Source organism: Neoarius graeffei, chromosome 7 (genome assembly GCF_027579695.1).
Source record: "Neoarius graeffei isolate fNeoGra1 chromosome 7, fNeoGra1.pri, whole genome shotgun sequence".
NCBI lineage: Eukaryota > Metazoa > Chordata > Actinopteri > Siluriformes > Ariidae > Neoarius > Neoarius graeffei.
The window spans coordinates 27311793-27334490 of record NC_083575.1 but is presented as its reverse complement, the minus strand read 5'-3'; the positions used below and the strand labels follow the sequence as shown (position 1 = coordinate 27334490).

Here is a 22698-nt window from a genome sequence, read left to right as displayed (position 1 = left end):
GCAAGAGTGGTTGCAATGGCCTCTTCGTTCGGATTTATTGGAGATTCTTTGGGTAATACATCTGACTGTGATAGTCCTGAAATTGGAGTGTGTGTACATGCTACTGCGATACACGTAGAACCGTATCAGTTCGAACCATCAGAACGTGAATCCGATAGTAACGCATTGGCCACGGAGGCCCCCACCTTACGAAATAAATCCAGAGAACAAAGCCGTCTAGAGAATTGGATGGAATTGAACTGATAGTCACATGAGACTCTCATTAAAACAGGATAGGTGTTATAACTTATGCAACATACATGTACATGCATGCTTTTTCACTGATAAAATGTAAAAGGCTAATGAAATAATCAGATGAACTGAGAATCACATTCTGAAGCAAATTAAATAATCTTATACCAGTAACTTAAACACACAATACAAGTTACATGTATTAATCTAAATGCAGGTAAACAACAAGTGTTGCTATTGTTGTGATGTAACCAAATGAGAGTCGCATCTTACCCGTTTGTGTTCTCGCTTCTTGAAGGCCGATCTTGTGGCCAATTGTTTTGAAACAATCTGACTTTCAGTTCTTTGTTCAGTTCTTCATTCATTCGCTTCTTCCACGTAAGGGCGAGATATTGCTGCTGAGGCAAGCATATCCAGCAGAGAAATCTGACGGCTGGCCCACTCATTCTCCATTTTCTCCATACTGAGTACTCCGCCATTACTGCTCGACTCACACTCCGGGAGAACTGGTGCAACTGAACTTACCTTCCTTTTCTTGTAGCTTTCTTTTCCTTTAATTGTTGGTATTGCACCCTCTTTCAATACGGGCTTATAGCCAACGCGTCTCAACAGATCAGAGGTTTTGTACGAGTCATCAGTAAAATGTGCCCGTGAATTTCTCGCAAAACACGTCCAAATCTTTGCAGTTTGAACATTCTTGGGCCATGAATGCAACATAAATCCACCTTCTGTCGTGTTGCTGCAACCGCCAGCACCACATCTACGTGGCATGGCGATAAATTAGCTCAAAATGCAGAATTGAAGTTGCAGTCAGCTCTGTGTTTTAGTATAGCGGAAATGGCGATGAGACCGATAGACTTCCTGCGGTGACGTCAGAGATATCAAGGTCATTCACTCAGACCGCTACCTATATGAATCATTTTAATCGTAAAAATTACTATATTAGATTTATTGTTAACGCTTAAAACTATTCCTGTGCCATTCTTGAGGTCTCAAGGCATTTATAAACAAAAAGTGAGGCCATGTTTCTGCATATCTCCTTTAAGTACTTTGTTGGCATACAGCTGCCATCTAATTGTAGATTTGGAAACTTGGAGATCCCAAAATGATGCCATCTTCTGCAAATCTCCAACCGAGATGACTGGAGAAATGGGGAAAAATAAAATACACTTGTATCCTCTTCTAGACGGGTTCATTACGGTTCTGGTTCTTTTAAACTTCTTAATGATGGCCCAAGCAGTGGACATGGGCATTTTCTTAGAATAAATTCACGTCAATTAAAGGTTAGATTACCCTCATATTTTCAGTGAAAGTTTCAGCTAATTAACCTCAAAGATTTTTTTAGAATCTTTTTTTAAACCCAACTTTACCAAGGGTAAAAATTATTCTGGAGCTGACGGCAATAAATAATTGGTTGTAGTAGGTGGCTCACATTCTGCCATTGTTGTGGGATATACAGTAGAGTACAGGGTTGTTGTTTTTTTTTTTGGTTACACTTACTTTTCTGGCTTGAGGTCACGGTAGATAATTCCGAGGCTGTGAAGATGGTCCAGAGCTAAAGCCAGCTCAGCCAGATAGAACTTCACATCTTCCTCAGTAAACATGACCTGTAAGAAAAAGCAGAAGCAGGCTGAGATTTTTTCTTTTTTTATCATCCATTTTTAAAATGCTTCATGCAGTATTTAAAAGAGGAGAAAAACTATCAGGAGAAAGTAACTTCTAACCAAGACACAAGCTACTCTCTCTCTATTTATTTATTTTTGTTTTTAACCGTTCATCTTGCTGCATAGCCAAGTTTTAATTCCTGGGAAATTCATTTCAGTTCTGCACAGGATGAGTTGGGAGACAGGGAAGAAAATTGGCTCGCAAAGATTGTAACAAGTTCCAGGCAGGAGTGCGGCAGCTGCTGCTGGCAGATGACCGATTCCAGCGCTGGCGATAATTAATTCGCATCTCCCGTTTCTCAAGCCTCTGCGCGGAGGAGCATGATTAAATCAAGCTTCACGCATGGTGTCACCGAGAGTGGTAAGAGTCTGTCCAATCGCCTGGTGCTGTTATAAAAAGAAATGGAAGTGACGCTAAAAAGGTAAGGCTGGCACTCCTGAGGTGTGCTGGTTCATACTTACCAAGTAGCTGGAGTGTAAAATGGCTTATACCTTGCTGATTTCATGTCGAAAAATCACTCGAGAGGTTTTGGCTCACTACATGCAAATTCATCGAGGGTAGAGGGCAATGTGGTCATATGTGCTTTTATTGTCTTAATAAAGTGCTGCATTGACGGGGCAATCAAAGCAAGTGTTATTAGTTTGCGGAGAGGCTCTCCTATCTGAAGGTGATGATGCTGAAACGAGGTGGGACTGGATGCTTAACAGAGGGAATGATGCTCATTAATCACTGTGTGAAGAAAAGCACTGAAAAACTAAACACGCTCCGAGAGTACCATTAAAGCTAGACTGCCTTTCAGATTTTTCAAGTGTAGGTCATAAAAAGAATTTTCCCCAACACCCAATTATTTTTGTTTAGCGGACTGAAAGTTACTGAATTCAAATCACAGACTTCCAATTTTATTAGTTCTTTTTTTTTTTTAAAGAACAATTAATGACTTTAGGGCCATGTGGCCCTAAATTCTCTGTTATTTTTTTCTGCTTCACCATGACGCAATACAAGATACTACGTCATACATCACGTGGTGGGCTTTCCCTGTTCGCGCAAGGCATTGTGGGATACAAATTTGAAATAGGAGAGGAAAATGGAGGATGTGAATGAAACGTCGAAGACGGACTAGAGTAACGGAAAGCGAGAAGAAAAGACGTTATGTTGCGAAGGAAAGGAAACACAGGACCAAATTAATAAATATCGGCGGTCAGCGAGCACCTCGGTGTGATCAGCTGTTCATTCAATGATAGAATGATGGAACTGTCAGTGCACGGTCAAAGGTAAACCTGTAGATGGCAGTAATGCAACACTGGATGCCAGCAGCTGTAAAACCCAAAAGAAGAAGGAAAAGAAGAAGGTAAACCTGCGCATGCGCACACAGACTTCCTCTGTCTGCTTGACTGCATGAAGCGAGTGATTTCATGCACATTATTTGCTCAGGAATCCCTTCAAATTAAATAACTTCCCAGCCACAGAATGGACTGATATTTTGTGAGATATTACAGAAATAAATATACATCACAATGACCAAATTTCTGACGGAACTAAATTTCACTGATTTTATGAAATCAAAAGGCCGTCGAGCTTTAAGGCAGCGTAAAACAACAACAACAAAAAACTCCAGCAATTCAGAATGAACATCGAGCCTCAACAAGACTCTTGATAAACAAGATTTATGACGCATGTATAATGACAGAATTGGAAACTAAAACCAGGATTAGCAGTTAAACCAGAGCTATAAAAACACAAGAGTTTAGAACACACAGTCTCTACAGATCTTAAATTTAGATTCATATGATAGACATCACTTCTTTATGTGTCTTGATTAAACTTTTTTTTTTTTTTAATTTCTGTAACATACAATGATTTTTTTCCTCTTGGGTCATGTAATATATTTTTAAAAAAATCGTAGACTCTATGCATTTCCATTAAATGTGCATAACTGACATTTACATTTCAATAATTAAGATTACTTTTTTTGTCACCTGGGACTCACTTTAATAGCTATAACTTTTCCTCAGTCAGTGACTGCACTCTCAGAAAATAAAGTACATTATTGTACCTTTAGGGGTACAACGGCTTGTCACGGTGCAGTACCTACTAAGGTATTTATTTGTACCCTTTATATACTGCTTGGGAACATATACAGTGCCTTACAAAAGTATTCATCCCCCTTGGTGTTTGTCCTTTTTTGTTGCATTACAAGATGGAATTAAAATTGATTTTTGGGGGGTTAGCACCATTTGATTTACACAACATCCCTACCTTTTTAAAGGTGCACATTGTTGTTGTTTTTAAATTGTGACACAAACAATAATTAAGATGAAAAAACAGAAATTTGGAGTGTGCATAAGTATTCCCCCCCCCCCCCCCCCAAAAAAAAAGTCAATACTTTATAGAGCCACCTTTTGCTGCAATTACAGCTGCAAGTCTCTTGGGGTATGTCTTTATTAGCTTAGCACATCTAGCCACTGGGATTTTTGCCCATTCCTCAAGGCAAAACTGCTCCAACTCCTTCAAGTTAGATGGGTTGTGCTGGTGTACAGCAATCTTCAAGTTATGCCACAGATTCTCAATTGGATTGAGGTCTGGGCTTTGACTAGGCCATTCCAAGACATTTAAATGCTTCCCTTTAAACCACACCAGTGTAGTTTTAGCAGTATACTTAGGGTCATTGTCCTGCTAGACCGTGAACCTTCGTCCCATTCTCAAACCTCGGGCTGACTCAAACAGGTTTTCCTCCAGAATTGCCCTGTATTTAGTGCCATCCATCTTTCCTTCAGTCCTGACCAACTTTCCTGTCCCTGCAGATGAAAAACATCCCCACAGCATAACGCTGCCACCACCATGCTTTACTGTAGGGATGGTGTTCTCAGGGTGTTGGGTTTGCGCCACACATGGCATTTCCCATGATGGCCAAAAAGATCAATTTAATCTCATTTGACCAGAGAATCTTCTTCCATATGTTTGGGGAGTCTGCCACATACTGTTGGGCAAACTCCAAACGTGATTTTTTTTAAGCAATGACTTTTCTGGCCACTCTTCCATAAAGCCCCACTTTGTGGAGTGTATGGCTTAAAGTGGTCCTATGGACAGATACTCCCATCTCCACTGTGGATCTTTGCAGCTCCCTCAGCATTATCGTTAGTGTCTTTGTTGCATCTCTGATTAATGCCCTCCTTGCCCGGTCTATGAGTTTTGGTGGACGGCCTTCTCTTGTCAGGTTTGTAGTGGTGCCATATTCTTTCCATTTTGCTGTAATGGATTTAATGGTGCTCCCTGGAATATTCAAAGTTTGGGATATTTTTTTAAAACCCAACCCTGATCTATACTTCTCCACAACTTTGTCTCTGACCTGTTTAGAGTGCTCCTTGGTTTTCATGTTGCTTGTTTAGTAGTGTTGCAGAGTCAGGGTCCTTCCAGAACAGGTTGATTTATACAGACATCATGTGACTGATCATATGACACTTTGATTGCACACAGGTGGATCTTAATCAACTTAATGTGACTTATGAAGTGAATTGGTTGGACCAGCTCTTATTTAGGGGTTTCATACGAAAGGGGGTGAATACTTATGCACACTCCAGATTTCTGTTTTTTCATCACAAAAAAAAAACAAATGTGCACCTTTAAAGTGGTAGGCATGTTGTGTAAATCAAATGGTGCTAACCCCCCAAAATCCATTTTAATTCCAGCTTGTAATGCAAATAAAACAGGACAAACACCAAGGGGGATGAATACTTTTGCAAAACACTGTATGTACCTTTTTGGCCTTTAAAAAAAAAAAAAGACCTTGAGGCCCAATAATAATACCTGGAGGGTACATTAGTGTCGATTGTACATTGGGGGACAGAAATAGATTCCTACTGTCCCCCTATTTCTGACAGTGCACATCACATGACAAGCACATTCGTACTGTAATTACAGGACTTTTCAAGGATAATCAGGCTTAATTAGAGAACCCTGTTTAACATTAAATCTTGCTATAACACTCCCCCCACACACAAACTGGTTCTGTACTGTAAATCAATAAACCTGCCACTTTGCTGACCGCCCACCATTAAGAAACATACTTTATTCTTAGTTACCACTTCTACTTTTTGACCTGGGCCTCTGCGCACAGCCATTTCTGGGAAGAAAAAGCACAAAGGACGGGCAGGCTCCAGATAAGAATAGCAATGTGCTGTCTAAGATACGCAACCCTTATTATGTTCTAAAGCTCTTAATGTTATATGGGTTTCAGCATTTCCTATCTTATCACCAAGGCAACAAGTTATTCTTGGCCATCTTAATCTATGTGCAAAGACTGAATTAAAGTATCCTTGATAATCGTACAGTATCACTGTGTTCACTGGTGTTAATTTTCACCATGTTGTTTAAAAAACAAACAAACAAACAAACAAACAAACAAACAAACAAAAACAAACAAACCCATTGTATAATCAGAGATTCACAGGGACAGCTCATTTTTCAATCCCCTGACCGGTGTACACTGAGAAAGCAACATGATAAACATCCCCATTTTATTGCTGTAACTCAGAAATGAGATTTCTTGCGACTTCATGTGAAAACATCACCAGTGGTAAAAGGTCCACTTTACCGATCCTGTGAGCATTTAGACAACAACCGGACAAAAATCAATCAATAATCCATTCCTGCTTTACTTTTCAAGGAGATTTGAAGGAAATATCAGAATGCTGGGTTTATTTTCAGCAGACAGAAGAGATAAGTGATGCAATCAGGGGAATGAAAGAGTCCATTAGGGAGAGTTATAGCAAAGCAACGCACTCGCGATGCTAATTACATCATCATCGGAGAATAGCTGGCAGACATGCCTTTAATTACCCAGCATTGTCTGAATAAATCTCCATTAGGAGGCTATCTTCACGCAGCTATGGTACTGATATGGTGACTAAAAGATCTGATATCAAACTGGCATTTCAAAGTTTATACCACAGTGCTGTAGAAATCTCAAACCTGAAGGTGGGGATTAATTTTCTACGGCAGCATGACTCCGACAGCAGTGCTGGCGGTACGTTTTCCACCACAGGACAGAATAGTTTGTGCTTCCTGGTTTCTCAGTAACATGACAAGTGTGTGTGTGTGTGTGGGGGGGGGGGGTGTTCGTTAGTGAGGAAACAAGTGTTTGTAGTTATAATGATGGTATATTTATATAATCATGGTTATAGCTATGAATAACAAGTATAACAGGAAGTAACTTGTATCTATGTTATGGACGTTCCCTAACATTTATATATACATTTTTAAAAAGGTATGACGTAATTATTGGAGAATTGATGCGGTATAAGAGTGATAAAACACTCCAGCATGGATATTTAAACAATATTGGCTGGGTTTGAGTGGTATGTCAGATATATTCTTCGACTCGTTCAATATCATGCTAGTTGAATGGAATATATCTGATAGACCACAAAAAATGCCAGCCAATATTGTTATTATTATTATTATTATTAATATTATACATACACGGGCGGCACGGTGGTGTAGTGGTTAGCGCTGTCGCCTCACAGCAAGAAGGTCCGGGTTCGAGCCCTGCGGCCGGCGAGGGCCTTTCTGTGCGGAGTTTGCATGTTCTCCCGGTGTCCACGTGGGTTTCCTCCGGGTCCTCCGGTTTCCCCCACAGTCCAAAGACATGCAGGTTAGGTTAACTGGTGACTCTAAATTGACCGTAGGTGTGAATGTGAGTGTGAATGGTTGTCTGTGTCTATGTGTCAGCCCTGTGATGACCTGGCGACTTGTCCAGGGTGTACCCCGCCTTTCGCCCGTAGTCAGCTGGGATAGGCTCCAGCTTGCCTGCGACCCTGTAGAACAGGATAAAGCGGCTAGAGATAATGAGATGAGATTATACATACACACTCTTCATATCAGCATTCTCAAAGGCTAACGCTAACTTACTGACAACTCTGTGCTGTTAGCGTGGCAGTACAGTTACCTTCCAGCTGGTGTTGTGTTAGCGAAAGCCAATGCTAGCGCAGTCAAGCTGAATATTATTTTTTTCCCTGTGTAATTTACTTTCTTACTTTTAAAATCAACATCGACAACTACACACAACGGCGTGACCTGGCAGTCAAAATTCTCTCAAAATCTTCCGCTTTTAACGAAGCAAACCTCGCGGCCATGTTTGTTTACAAACTGTCACAGTCACTCGCTAGTGCGGACATTTTACATTTCTGATATGTCTCTTTTCCAGTTTTTTGGTGTCCATTGGTATGTTTTTCTCTTGTAAATATGCATGAAGAATATATAACGAAGTTTTGGTAGCCTTTCGGGTGTTCGGAGCATCTTTAGTTTCAGCTTATTTATTTAGTGCTTAAACCTAGCACTGGATTAGCCCCGTCTTCTCTCTTTCCCGGCCGACAAAGAAATGATTGTGCGCATGCACAGCACGAAAGTTTTATTGCTGGATCTTCGCATGTGCTCCAAAGTGTGACGTCGTGTTGTTTTGACAACGTGCAATATTATAACAATATTGCACGCTCATTCTCCACTGGGGAGAGCGGCGTAATACATGGAGGATAAGCGATATGATAACAATATTGCATGCCATCAATAAACTCACTAGAAGGAAATAGAATACATGTTTTTATTCCATGGAAAAAGTGTCCCGTATGTATAATAATTTCATATACTGTAGAGGACTTTCATGTGATGTCATTAGAACTGCGGATTTGTTTACACGGCCATGTTGCCTGGCGAGCTCTGTGTTTGCCAGTGACTGGCACAAGTGTATGCGAGCAATTGTAAGCCCAATTCAGTAAAAATCTACAGGTAAACTTGTAGAAGTTATATCTACCGTAAAAGAACAATTCCAGAGACCTGTAGTGCTTTTGGAGGCAATAACAGATGTGGAGATAAGCCTGGTTTAACTTTTCCTGTTGAACCCAGGAAGATGAGGCGAGGTGCAGTTAAACAAGAAGACTGGATGATAACAAAACGTTCCCGTGTGTGTGAACATTTTATATCAGGTTAGTGTGAAAGCTCTGTGCAACGGTAAAATGTAGATGTGGGCTTTGGACGTGATATATTTTATTAGATCTAATGCTTGGCTCGACTAGCAACATGTTTTATGTACTGATAATGTAGACTCCATAAAATATGCTATTTTTCTTGATCAGAAATTTCCCATAACATTCCAGCATGAGACCTGCCTTGAAATATTTGGTCGGCATCTGTACTTTTGTAAGTCCTTAGCATCTCTGGTGTCTTTAGAAATCCCAAATACTACAACCCCGATTCCAAAAAAGTTGGGACAAAGTACAAATTGTAAATAAAAACGGAATGCAATGATGTGGAAGTTTCAAAATTCCATATTTTATTCAGAATAGAACATAGATGACATATCAAATGTTTAAACTGAGAAAATGTATCATTTAAAGGGAAAAATTAGGTGATTTTAAATTTCATGACAACAACACATCTCAAAAAAGTTGGGACAAGGCCATGTTTACCACTGTGAGACATCCCCTTTTCTCTTTACAACAGTCTGTAAACGTCTGGGGACTGAGGAGACAAGTTGCTCAAGTTTAGGGATAGGAATGTTAACCCATTCTTGTCTAATGTAGGATTCTAGTTGCTCAACTGTCTTAGGTCTTTTTTGTCTTATCTTCTGTTTTATGATGCGCCAAATGTTTTCTATGGGTGAAATTTTGATTCGTCTGACCACAGAACAGTTTTCCATTTTGCCACAGTCCATTTTAAATGAGCCTTGGCCCAGAGAAGACGTCTGCGCTTCTGGATCATGTTTAGATACGGCTTCTTCTTTGAACTATAGAGTTTCAGATTCAGAATATTTATTGTCATTGTCACAAAAAAGAACAACGAAATTTTACGAACAACAAAGTTTTAGCTGGCAACGGCGGATGGCACGGTGAATTGTGTTCACAGATAATGTTCTCTGGAAATATTCCTGAGCCCATTTTGTGATTTCCAATACAGAAGCATGCCTGTATGTGATGCAGTGCCGTCTAAGGGCCCGAAGATCACGGGCACCCAGTATGGTTTTCCGGCCTTGACCCTTACACACAGAGATTCTTCCAGATTCTCTGAATCTTTTGATGATATGATGCACTGTAGATGATATGTTCAAACTCTTTGCAATTTTACACTGTCGAACTCCTTTCTGATATTGCTCCACTATTTGTCAGCGCAGAATTGGGGGGATTGGTGATCCTCTTCCCATCTTTACTTCTGAGAGCCGCTGCCACTCCAAGATGCTCTTTTTATACCCAGTCATGTTAATGACCTATTGCCAATTGACCTAATGAGTTGCAATTTGGTCCTCCAGCTGTTCCTTTTTTGTATCTTTAACTTTTCCAGCCTCTTATTGCCCCTGTCCCAACTTTTTTGAGATGTGTTGCTGTCATGAAATTTCAAATGAGCCAATATTTGGCATGAAATTTCAAAATGTCTCACTTTCGACATTTGATATGTTGTCTATGTTCTATTGTGAATACAATATCAGTTTTTGAGATTTGTAAATGATTGCATTCCGTTTTTATTTCCAATTTGTACTTTGTCCCAACTTTTTTGGAATCGGGGTTGTAAATAGTTCAGGATGTTGTAGTGTCCCAAATCCGGTAACTGGTATGCCGAACACTTTTCAAGTGGAATAAATACATTTGTGGGTAAATTAAGAAGAAGAAGCCTTTACTTTTGTCACATGTAAACTCAAACACAGCGAAATTCTTCCTCTGCATTTCACACACACACACACACACACACACACACACACACACACACACACACACACACAGAGAGAAAGAGCGCACACAATGTGCAGAATAAATAATAAACAAATACAGTGGTGCTTGAAAGTTTGTGAACCCTTTAGAATTTTCTATATTTCTGCATAAATATGACCTAAAACATCATCAGATTTTCACACAAGTCCTAAAAGTAGATAAAGAGAACCCAGTTAAACAAATGAGACAAAAATATTATACTTGGTCATTTATTTACTGAGGAAAATGATCCAATATTACATATCTGTGAGTGGCAAAAGTATGTGAACCTTTGCTTTCAGTATCTGGTGTGACCCCCTTGTGCAGCAATAACTGCAACTAAATGTTTCCGGTAACTGTTGATCAGTCCTGCACACCGGCTTGGAGGAATTTTAGCCCATTCCTCCAGCTTCACCTCTGGGATATTGGTGGGTTTCCTCACATGAACTGCTCGCTTCAGGTCCTTCCACAACATTTCCATTGGATTAAGGTCAGGACTTTGACTTGGCCATTCCAAAACATTAACTTTATTCTTCTTTAACCATTCTTTGGTAGAGTGACTTGTGTGCTTAGGGTCGTTGACTTGCTGCATGACCCACCTTCTCTTGAGATTCAGTTCATGGACAGATGTCCTGATATTTTCCTTTAGAATTCACTGGTATAATTCAGAATTCATTGTTCCATCAATGATGGCAAGCCGTCCTGGCCCAGATGCAGCAAAACAGGCCCAAACCATGATACTACCACCACCATGTTTCACAGATGGGATAAGGTTCTTATGATAGAATACAGTGTTTTCCTTTCTCCAAACATAACGCTTCTCATTTAAACCTAAAAGTTCTATTTTGGTCTCATCCGTCCACAAAACATTTTTCCAATAGCCTTCTGGCTTGTCCATGTGATCTTTAGCAAACTGCAGATGAGCAGCAATGTTCTTTTTGGAGAGCAGTGGCTTTCTCCTTGCAACCCTGCCATACACACCATTGTTGTTCAGTGTTCTCCTGATGGTGGACTCATGAACATTAACATTAGCCAATGTGAGCGAGGCCTTCAGTTGCTTAGAAGTTACCCTGGGGTCCTTTGTGACCTCGCCGACTATTACATGCCTTGCTCTTGGAGTGATCTTTGTTGGTCCACCATTCCTGGGGAGGGTAACAGTGGTTTTGAATTTCCTCCATTTGTACACAATCTGTCTGACTGTGGATTGTTGGAGTCCAAACTCTTTACAGATGGTTTTGTAACCTTTTCCAGCCTGATGAGCATCAACAACGCTTTTCCTGAGGTCCTCAGAAATCTCCTTTGTTCGTGCCATGATACACTTCCACAAACGCGTTGTGAAGATCAGACTTTGATAGATCCCTGTTCTTTAAATAAAACAGGGTGCCCACTCACACCTGATTGTCATCCCATTGATTGAAAACACCTGACTCTAATTAACCCCGCCGACAGTAGTCGGAGGGGTTATTATTTTCACCTGCGTCAGTCTGTGTGTGTGTGTATCTGTCTGTCTGTCTGTCTGTCTGTCTGTCTGTGTGTCTGCAAGATATCTCAAGAACCAATGGATCGATTTGGACCAAATTTTGTACATGTGTTGCCAATCACCCAGGAAGGAAACCATTAAATTTTGGAGGTCAAAGGTCAAGGTCATGGCAGAACTTCGAAATTTTCGCCCAATGTATTTTAATAGGGAAAAGGCGGGGTTTGCACTCGTTAGAGTGTCCCTGTCTAGTTTCACCTTCAAATTAACTGCTAATCCTAGAGGTTCACATACTTTTGCTCCTCACAGATATGTAATATTGGATCATTTTCCTCAATAAATAAATGACCAAGTATAATATTTTTGTCTCATTTGTTTAACTGGGTTCTCTTTATCTGCTTTTAGGACTTGTGTGAAAATCTGATGATGTTTTAGGTCATATTTATGCAGAAATAATAGAAAATTCTAAAGGGTTCACAAACTTTCAAGCACCACTGTACATTTGTGGGTAAATCATATGGATTTGTGATGCCTGCATATTTCAGCTTTTGGATGTGATGCGATCTGCTGGTAGAAAATAAATTTTCAATAGTTTCAGAGAGATTGTACAGTACTGATTGCAGTTGTCTCAACTTTCATTATTAACTGTCGCGCCTGTTTCTCTGTTTGCCTGGCTATATGACGGACGCCGCATAAGAAACAAAAATCTGTGAAGTCAGTGAAAGGCCTCAAGACAACACACCTCGTGTTTCATTCCTTACTCACTGAATAGCAAACTCAAATACTTTGGCAAAATTACTGGAATCAAATCATGTCTTTGTAATCAAACAAATAGACATTGTCCATCTCAGACACTGTCCCAAGAGAATCATGAGCATTTGAATGCATACTGAAGCTCCTGTCTGTCAATATCAAATTAACGATCAACCAATAATGCTGTAAATAATAACACAGTGTCTTTTGCTTTCCGAGCATGTATGTGAAAGTGAGCAGATGGAAAGCTTACTAATGTAGCGCCTTTTCCTCCAGCTCAATATTCTCTCTCATCGCGCCACATCTGCCATTTAGAGATTTTACTTGATGAAATCAATATGCAAACATACTTTCACATATTCATTCTGGACTTTTTCTATCCCTGTTCAAAACGGAGCAGATATGAAAGGCCGTGTCGCCTTAGAAAACCAGCAACTAACCTCTTTGGAGAGACGGGTGAAGAGATCGCCTCCTCTTAGGAAGTCCAGGATGAGATAGAGTTTTCCCTCAGTCTGAAAGGCTGCAGGAAACACATCACATCAACAATGCACTCTTCCTTGCCACACAGTTGGCTGCAACGTTATACATTTTTATGGAGCACTGATAAACTATTCTAGACCAAGATTCGTAACTGAAATGTATCATATGTGCACTGTAATGCCAATACAGCAGCTATAATGATGTCATTGTTAACAGGACCTAATTAACAATTATTCCATGAAACTGAGTCGTACATGAGCTGATAAGCCATGTACGAGGAGATTGACAGGAATAATTGTTTTATTCTATCCACATTCACTGGATTTTGAGAAAACGGAGAATTTTTATTTTTTGCAAATGCGATAAATAAAAACTTGATACAAAACGTCTGACAAAACCATTTCCGCTTTGGCTGGCTTCTTAAAAACCTATGGATGGCTGCATGAATTGATTTTAGTGGGTTTTTTTTGTAGAAAGTGACATCTTGCTGTTGTGCCAAGGTATAGAATAGCTTTAGACATTTATTTAATTCTTCCTTGGATGTTTCAGTGATGTAATTTTCAAACTTCTTTGAGCTTTTGAACCAGTCTAAAAAAAAATCAACAAATTTTAATGCTTAAAGATGAAGAATGTAAACAAACCAGCGAAATATGCTCTAATAATAAATAATAAGAATAAGAATTCTTGAAAAAAAACTTTCTTACGATCAAATACTTTCATTCCATATTTTGCTGCTTTTCTTGTATTTTTGGGGTTTTGTGTTCAAGTAGAGTTTTTATTTCATCCTCGGCTGGTTCAGCAACACACTCTGCCATTTTGTTTTTCTCTACTCACGGTATATGAGCTGATATCCTAGTAGTAGAGTAGCCAATCAGAGCGTGCAATTGCTCAGATCCAGTGAATGTGGATAGAATAATAATAAGTAAAATAATTGGTTATTCTGTGGTGCGTACTTAGATTATATAGATCTGTGATGCCTGCATGTTTCAGCTTTTGGATGTAACACAATCTGCTGGTATAATCTACATTTCAAAATCAAAATAATCAGCCTAGTGATGCTATAATCTTGCTTTTTTTTTTTTAAGGAGAGAAGCAATGGCCGCTCACCATAGTGAAGTTTCACTATGAAGGGATGATTCACTTCGGCAAGTATGTCCCTCTCCATTTTGGATCGCACCCGGTCACGCACTTGATGGACAACAGGGTAACAGAAGGCCATATACAAAGAGTCAGACATTAGATTGCAGTGAAAGATTTGGAATTCCCCAAAACCATTTATGCCCAAGTCTCACCCTTTATTCATTGGATAAGTTCTTCTAGAAACTTGCACTCCAGACTTGTGCGCAAGAAATACCTACAAAGCTCATCCTTGGCTTTGAGGTGCCAATCAGAAAGGGATAGAGTCCCTTTTGATCCTATTCCTGTCGTAGTACCATTCAAAATCTCTCTTGCATAATAGACTGGAATTCCAAACACACTTTGAATGTATTCTGTGAATGCTGCCTCTATTTAACATGATCTCATTAAGCTGGCTCGTATTCAGTCCTGGTAGTACATCTACAAACCAAATGATAGAGTTTTTTCCCTCGAACATCTCCAAGACCACTAACAAGGGAGGAGAAGGGAAGCGTGTGCTGCACAGCCGGGTATTTCTGAAGAGCTTGTTGTTGCTAAGGTGTCACTCTCACTGGTGGGGTTATTTTTCACTCACGAGTACACAAAGAACTTGTACAGATGACTTAGTAAAAGCTGAGCTCATGTTAAAAAGAGCATGGGAAGTAACCATGGTTACACCCAGGGAATTATGTGGGTTGTGCGCAGGTTGGGCAAAAGGAAACCTCTGAAACAGACATCATGAACTACCATAATGACAAACTGATTATTGTAATTATGGTGTGACTCAATAAAAGGAACCTGAAAGGAAAAAAAAGGTATTTTGTGGAAATCTCATTTTATACTGAATTTTGTGTTCTTAAAGGAGTAATAAGCAGTTTTGTGAAAAGTGGATGACGTAAAGAGAAGAGAAATCACTGCTTCATTTTTTTGTTTGGGTAATAGCAGTAGTCATGCAGGGCTCTAACCAGATCTATCAGCATAGTAGAATCAGTCATAACAGCTAGGGGTTCGGGGGCCGCCTCAGGTCCCCGAAAGCTCACGGATTCTACATGCTCAGCTCGGAGATGCATTCTAGTGCATTTCCTGGCACTTGCAGGCCTCCCTGAAAGTCACTCTTTGTTGGTAATGAGATTTTTTTTTTTTGCCAAAAGTTGGTGTGATTGTTTTTGATTGAATAATTAATATTCAACTACATTAGTGACATATTTATGGAAGAAGAATAAAACCAACCAGTTGATGTTCACCAAGTGTCAGCTTTATTTTCAGCTTCAGACATTCAATTACAATACACGACTATTCAGATCTAACTCAGGGACTGGCACGTATGGCGTGTAAGCGCCTCCTAACATGGATGGCACTTTACCGCGAACACAGCATAAGGAAAGAGGGAAACTGGACTAGCATGATCAGTGACGATCTCCACACAGAACTACTCGGGCAGCTATGCACTGGGAGCTTATGTGGACGGGGAGTGGATGTCCGAACGTAGAATATTCACATGGCGGCGCGCTGCCGCCGCTGCATAGTGATAACAAGAGAAAATTAAACAAAAGACCACATTTTCAAGATTGACGAGTCTTTTTATTCAACATATTAGGTGAAAATTTAAATTCAGTCCAAATTGCTTGAAACTTGGACCCCTTGAATTCACAATTGAATGCAGGACATCATACTTTCTACAGAATTAAAATATGTTTAACTGTTCTTCAGATATTACAAATCAAAGATTGAAAAAACGGCTTAATTTTTAGAAAACTGCTGTAATATTCTGTATTCGGATCACATGGTTCAAAATGGGCCTCATTAACGCATGAGATCAAATGTTTTTTCTTAATAACTTTTTATTTTTCCAAGATATTTACATGGAAATTGGCAGGCACATAGATGGTTGTATACTGAATACGAAGTTTGAAAAATTTGTAAAAACCAAATATGCAAATTCATATTTCATGAGCATTAATTATGCTAATTAGGTAAAAAACGTTAAATTGGTACACTCGATAAAAAAGTAATAAAAGATTATTTCTAATACCCTCTTTGCACTCTGTAGGCCTTTGTATTTCTCAAAAGTAGGGCCTATTAGTGTTTATATAAAAGAATATAAATCAGGGGTCGGCAACCCTAGGCACGCGTGCCACAACTGGCACGCCGAGGAATTTCCAGTGGCACACTGACGATGATACACAAACCTAATTATTCAACACATTAAAAATGTTCAAACGTCATCTTGAACTGTCATTGGCTTTTGCATGGCGAGCCTGCTCTTTTAGCATGACTACACAACAATATAGCGCCCCCCCTCCCAGTGTTGCCAGATACTGCTGACGTTTTCCAGCCCAAAATATGTTCAAAACCCGTCAAAATGCACTTAAAACCGCCCAATCTGGCAACACTTACCCCTCCCCATATTTCTCACGAGATGGACCCACTTGATGCAGCAGTTGCGCTAAGATGGCAAAGAAGCCGACAGTTCGGGCTTTCCTCTCCTCGTGGACCAAAGAATATGGGTTCATTTCTCAGAGGGATCGTGCTGTGTGCACGTTGTGTTTTGAAAGTGTTGTGTGTCGAACATCCAGTGTTAAACGTCATTTTGAGGCAAAGCACGAAAAGACTTTCAAAGATCAGGCACATAGAGATGAATCAATCTCACGCGCAGTGTGCAGATATGGGAAGCAAGCCCACACTTTAAAAGTCTTTGCCTCAGCTAAAAACAATGCCACTGAAGCTAGCTATATAATTTCTCACTGCATAGCTAAACATGGAAAGCCATTCACAGACGGTGAATACATTAAGGAGGCCTTTCTCTCCGGCTCGGATAGTCTTTTTGAGGGGCTGCCAAATAAAGAGACAATAAAATCAAGAATAAAAGACAAGACATGTATACGTAGCTCTGCAAAAAAAGTTTGCAGAGCTACGTATACAATTACAAAGCACAGCACAGGGTCAAGGAGACATCATTTACGCCTGCTGAGCATCTTTACACGAAAAGTTCAACTGTCTTCGCAATATCACACTGGCTTTATTGTCAGTGTTCGGATCAACATATCTGTGTGAACAGGTATTTTCGCACATGAAGAATGCACTTTGCCCTTCCCGAAGTCATCTGACAACGGGCCATTCGGAAGCGTGCGTCCAACTCAAAGTGACCAATTACCATCCCCACATCTCGGAGCTACAGTGGTGCTTGAAAGTTTGTGAACCCTTTAGAATTTTCGATATTTCTGCATAAATATGACCTAAAACATCATCAGATTTTCACACAAGTCCTAAAAGTAGATAAAGAACCCAGTTAAACAAATGAGACAAAAATATTATACTTGGTCATTTATTTATTGAGGAAAATGATCCAATATTACATATCTGTGAGTGGCAAAAGTATGTGAACCTTTGCTTTCAGTATCTGGTGTGACCTCCTTGTGCAGCAATAACTGCAACTAAACGTTTCCGGTAACTGTTGATCAGTCCTGCACACCGGCTTGGAGGAATTTTAGCCCGTTCCTCCGTACAGAACAGCTTCAATTCTGGGATGTTGGTGGGTTTCCTCACATGAACTGCTCGCTTCAGGTCCTTCCACAACATTTCGATTGGATTAAGGTCGGGACTTTGACTTGGCCATTCCAAAAGATTAATTTTATTTTTCTTTAACCATTCTTTGGTAGAACGACTTGTGTGCTTCAGGTCATTGTCTTGCTGCATGACCCACCTTCTCTTGAGATTCAGTTCATGGACAGATGTCCTGACATTTTCCTTTAGAATTCGCTGGTATCATTCAGAATTCATTGTTGTACTAATGATGGCAAGTCGTCCTGGCCCAGATGCAGCAAAACAGGCCCAAACCATGATACTACCACCACCATGTTTCACGGATGGGATAAGGTTCTTATATGCTGGAATGCAGTGTTTTCCTTTCTCCAAACATAACGCTTCTCATTTAAACCAAAAGTTCTATTTTGGTCTCATCTGTCCACAAAACATTTTTCCAATAGCCTTCTGGCTTGTCCACATGATCTTTAGCAAACTGCAGATAAGCAGCAATGTTCTTTGTGGAGAGCAGTGTCTTTCTTCTTGCAACCCTGCCATGCACACCATTGTTGTTCAGTGTTCTCCTGATGGTGGACTCATGAACACTAACATTAGCCAAAGTGAGAGAGGCCTTCAGTTGCTTAGAAGTTACCCTGGGGTCCTTTGTGACCTCACCGACTATTACACGCCTTGCTCTTGGAGTGATCTTTGTTGGTCGACCACTCCTGGGGAGGGTAACAATGGTCTTGAATTTCCTCCATTTGTACACAGTCTGTCTGACTGTGGATTGGTGGAGTCCAAACTCTTTGGAGATGGTTTTGTAACCTTTTCCAGCCTGATGAGCATCAACAAAGCTTTTTCTGAGGCCCTCAGAAATCTCCTTTGTTCGTGCCATGATACACTTCCACAAACATGTGTTGTGAAGATCAGACTTTGATAGCTCCCTGTTCTTTGAATAAAACAGGGTGCCCACTCACACCTGATTTCAATCAATGGGATGACAAACACCTGACTCTAATTTCACCTTCAAATTAACTGCTAATCCTAGAGGTTCACATACTTTTGCCACTCACAGATATGTAATATTGGATCATTTTCCTCAATAAATAAATGGCCAAGTATAATATTTTTTGTCTCATTTGTTTAACTGGCTTCTCTTTATCTACTTTTAGGACTTGTGTGAAAATCTGATGATGTTTTAGGTCATATTTATGCAGAAATATAGAAAATTCTAAAGGGTTCACAAACTTTCAAGCACCACTGTAAGTAAGGGGAAGCAGGGCAAGGGATCACACTGACTGACAGGCAAAACATTTATTTTGTAACAAGGCTACTTCAAATTTGCAGTTTATTGTTAAGCCACTTTATGTAGGCTACTTGTCAATGTTGTCTGACACTCATTATTAAATTTTTTTTTCTGCAGTTTTATTATTCATCAGTTCCATTTCCATTAGGCTGCTACCATACGTCTTTATTGTGAATAACTTGGGCCTGTTACCTACTGAAAGATTTTGGATGTTATTTTGTGAATTTGTATAAGCTGCTTGCAATGTTGTTATCCAATGGGGGGGGGGGGGGGGGGGGGGTGTTCTTAAACCTTGTGTGTGAGGTTAATGGCATAAAACAAGTGCAATTTGGTTAAAGTGGGTGAGGTTAATGGCATAAAACAAGTGTAATGGTGTTTTACATTTGCTCAATGCATTAAATATCCATATCCGTCTAAAATGTGTGGTGTCTCATTACACATAGTTAACAACACCTATTTGAATGGCACACTAACTAACAAGAACATTTCTAATTGGCACTACATGGCAAAAAGGTTGCCGACCCCTGATATAAATGATTATTTCGATTAATATTCACAGCTTTCAAGGCGAACCTCGAAAAATTGTATGATCCACAGCCGATAAACAATTCCAATTAATTGAATTGAAATTGACACTCATGTTTCTGACATCCAGTTTTTTTTAATCTCATCCCGACCACTAAGATGTCAATATTTTTCATCAAAACAACTACAGTTATATTCTAAAATTGTTATTTATTTACAGGAATCAGTTTGATTTGAAAAAATAAGTAGATAAAGCTATGAAAGCTCACTTCAAAGTCTCCCGTGAATCATAACATCAAAACTAGCAGATGGAAAATTTTGCTGAATACTTCATCAGAAACAGTGAGAGCGAGAGAACATCCCTCTAGGGGTTATCTGACTGATATTCATGATTAATCCGGTTGGAAACCGATCAGAAGCGAGAGAGAGCCTGAGCGCTTTCCCGTGACTCAAAAAGCACTGGCAGTTTCTCGACGTCCCGCGAGCAGAAAGTGGACTCTGTTGTATCAACTTCAACCTGCCGTTACTCCCAAAGTACTGAACAGATCTTAATGAGATCAATTTCTTTCAAAAGCAGAAATTATAAGCTTCTTGATGATCGTATTCATGATAAATATTTAAGAAGTAAGCAATGACAGATTTGGAAACTTAGATGAGCGTCTGCATGCACAATTTTCACAGCACGGCCAGCGAGAGTCTGATCTGCCTAATTCTATTAGTGTAGCAGCAACTTTTACAGGCGTGTCGGCAATATTGCGGGCGTAGCGGTAAGGAAACATGACATATCAACCTGATACACTGAAAAGGCCTAGTTAGAACCCTGGACATCAACAACCATGCCTCCGTCAAAGTCACTGGAATCATATTCCCCCCCCCCATCTGATATTTGATGTGAACCGAAGCTCTTCGTTTGTATCATGTCTTATGTCTTGCGCTGCTGCCACACAACTGACCAATGAGATAACTGCTGGACATGAATGTGCAGATGTACCGGTGTTCCTAATAAAGTGGTCAGTGAGTATACAACTGACAAGCAAATTACCAAGTGTTCCTTTGCATTCATTCAAGGCATTAAACTCATATTATTTACGCTGTGAAACTGGCCTAATGGTTAGAGAAGCCGCTTTAGAACCAAAAGGTTGCTGGTTCAATTCCCTGAACCAGCAGGAATGGCTGAAGTACCCTTGAGCAAGGCACCTAACCCCCAACTGCTCCCCAGGTTGCTCTGGGTGTGTTGTATGTCACTCTGGATAAGAGATAAGAGCGTCTGCTAAATGCCTGTAATAATGGCAGCTCTGCAGGACTGTGTAGGAACTCGGGCAGCCGCTCCCTGGTGCTAAATTAAATAGTCTTTAAAAAGTTGCCCGAGAGCACTTTTTTTTTAGCTCCTTCATGTTTTCATATAATTATGAGTCACATGTAAAACACACTCCACTAAAAGTGCTGAGGACTGCTGATTTATAACAGGGAAGTTTGACAAATCGTACGTACACATGCTTTGGAAGCAAAAGATTTATTTTATTTGTAATATTTGGAAATGAAGCGATGGTACTACCTTTCAGGGTGGCCTTTTTTAACACCTTCATGGCATAGAGTTGTCCGGTGTCGGAGCCTTTAATTTTTCTCACCAGAAATACCTGTGTTTAAAAAAAATAAAATAAATAAATAAAACACCCCACCACACATTACTTTTTTTTTTTAAAGAGAGTTATAAATTCACAAAACATATACCTGTACGATATGATTATAAATCAATATCATGATAAAATTTGTCCTTTCCGAGATGTGACACTATGTATAAAAAATAGCAATTAATTACACACTAACTGGAAGCAGCTGGCGATTTTAAAATCTTTTAAATGATAAAACGCTAAATATTTTCACATAGTTAAATTCTTCCTTTTTGGAGTGTTTTTTTAATAAGCAAACATACATAAAATGTACATTTTTTATTTATTTAAAAATTCTAATTTATTTTGTGGTCAGTAACTGGAGATAGACAAATAATCACACCGCTTTTTCCATTTAATTTGCCACACTGCTGTATTGCTGGCGGTTTGTGAGCAAACCTAAACATGTATCTTGATCACGGAGCTTGTCGCGTATAAAGCGTGCGTAATGGAGCTCCGTATTTAAAGGTAGACTGCCTTTCAGATTTTTCAGGTTTAGATCATTAAAAGAATTTTCCCTGACACCCAATTTTTTTGTTTAGTGGACTGAAAGCTACTGAATTCGAATCACAGACTTCCAATTTTGTTAGTTTTTTAAAAAACAGAACAATTAATGAATTTACAGCCACGTGGCCCTAAATTCTCCGCTATGTTTCCTGCTTCACCATGACGCAATACAAGATACTACGTCATGCATGATGTGGTGGGCTTTCGCCATTTGTGCAAGGCATTGTGGGATACCAATTTGAAACAGGAGAGAAAAATGGAGGACGTGAGTGTGTGAATGAAACGTGATAGACCGACTACAGTAACGGAAAACGAGAAGGAAAAGACGTTATGTTCCGAAGGAAAGGAAACGCAGGACCAAACTAATAAATATCAGCGGTCAGCGAGCAGTTCGGTGTGATCAGCTGTTCATTTAGCGACAGAATGATGGAACTGTCAGTGCACGGTCAAGGTAAACCTGTAGATGGCAGTAATGCAACACTGGATGCCAGCTGCCATAAAACCCAAAAGATGTCGATAGGTAAACCTGCGCATGTGCGCACTGGACTTCCTTTGTCTGTTTGACTGCGTGAAGTGGGCGATTTCATGCACATTATTCGCTCAGGAATCACCTCAAATTAAATAACTTCCTAGCCACAGAATGGCTTTTTTTTTTTAGATATTACAGAAATAAACATATATCACAATGACCAAATTTCAGAGGGAAATAAATTT

General features: G+C 39.7%; 1 protein-coding gene across 2 annotated transcripts in view; it reads right to left on the bottom strand.

Annotated features, from left to right (window-relative positions):
- Window positions 1-22698, bottom strand: part of rps6ka2 (ribosomal protein S6 kinase, polypeptide 2) — a 101403-nt gene that overhangs the window by 54252 nt on the left and 24453 nt on the right. Inside the window, exons 4-7 of one of the 2 annotated variants that reach the window (XM_060924626.1) lie at window positions 21363-21444; window positions 14446-14526; window positions 13299-13378; window positions 1732-1838 (exon numbers count right to left, since the gene is read on the bottom strand). In XM_060924626.1, coding sequence (XP_060780609.1) covers window positions 1732-1838; window positions 13299-13378; window positions 14446-14526; window positions 21363-21444 — 350 coding nt within the window. Of the gene's footprint in view, window positions 1-1731; window positions 1839-13298; window positions 13379-14445; window positions 14527-21362; window positions 21445-22698 lie in introns of those variants that run through there. The other variant, XM_060924628.1, reaches the window with a different exon arrangement.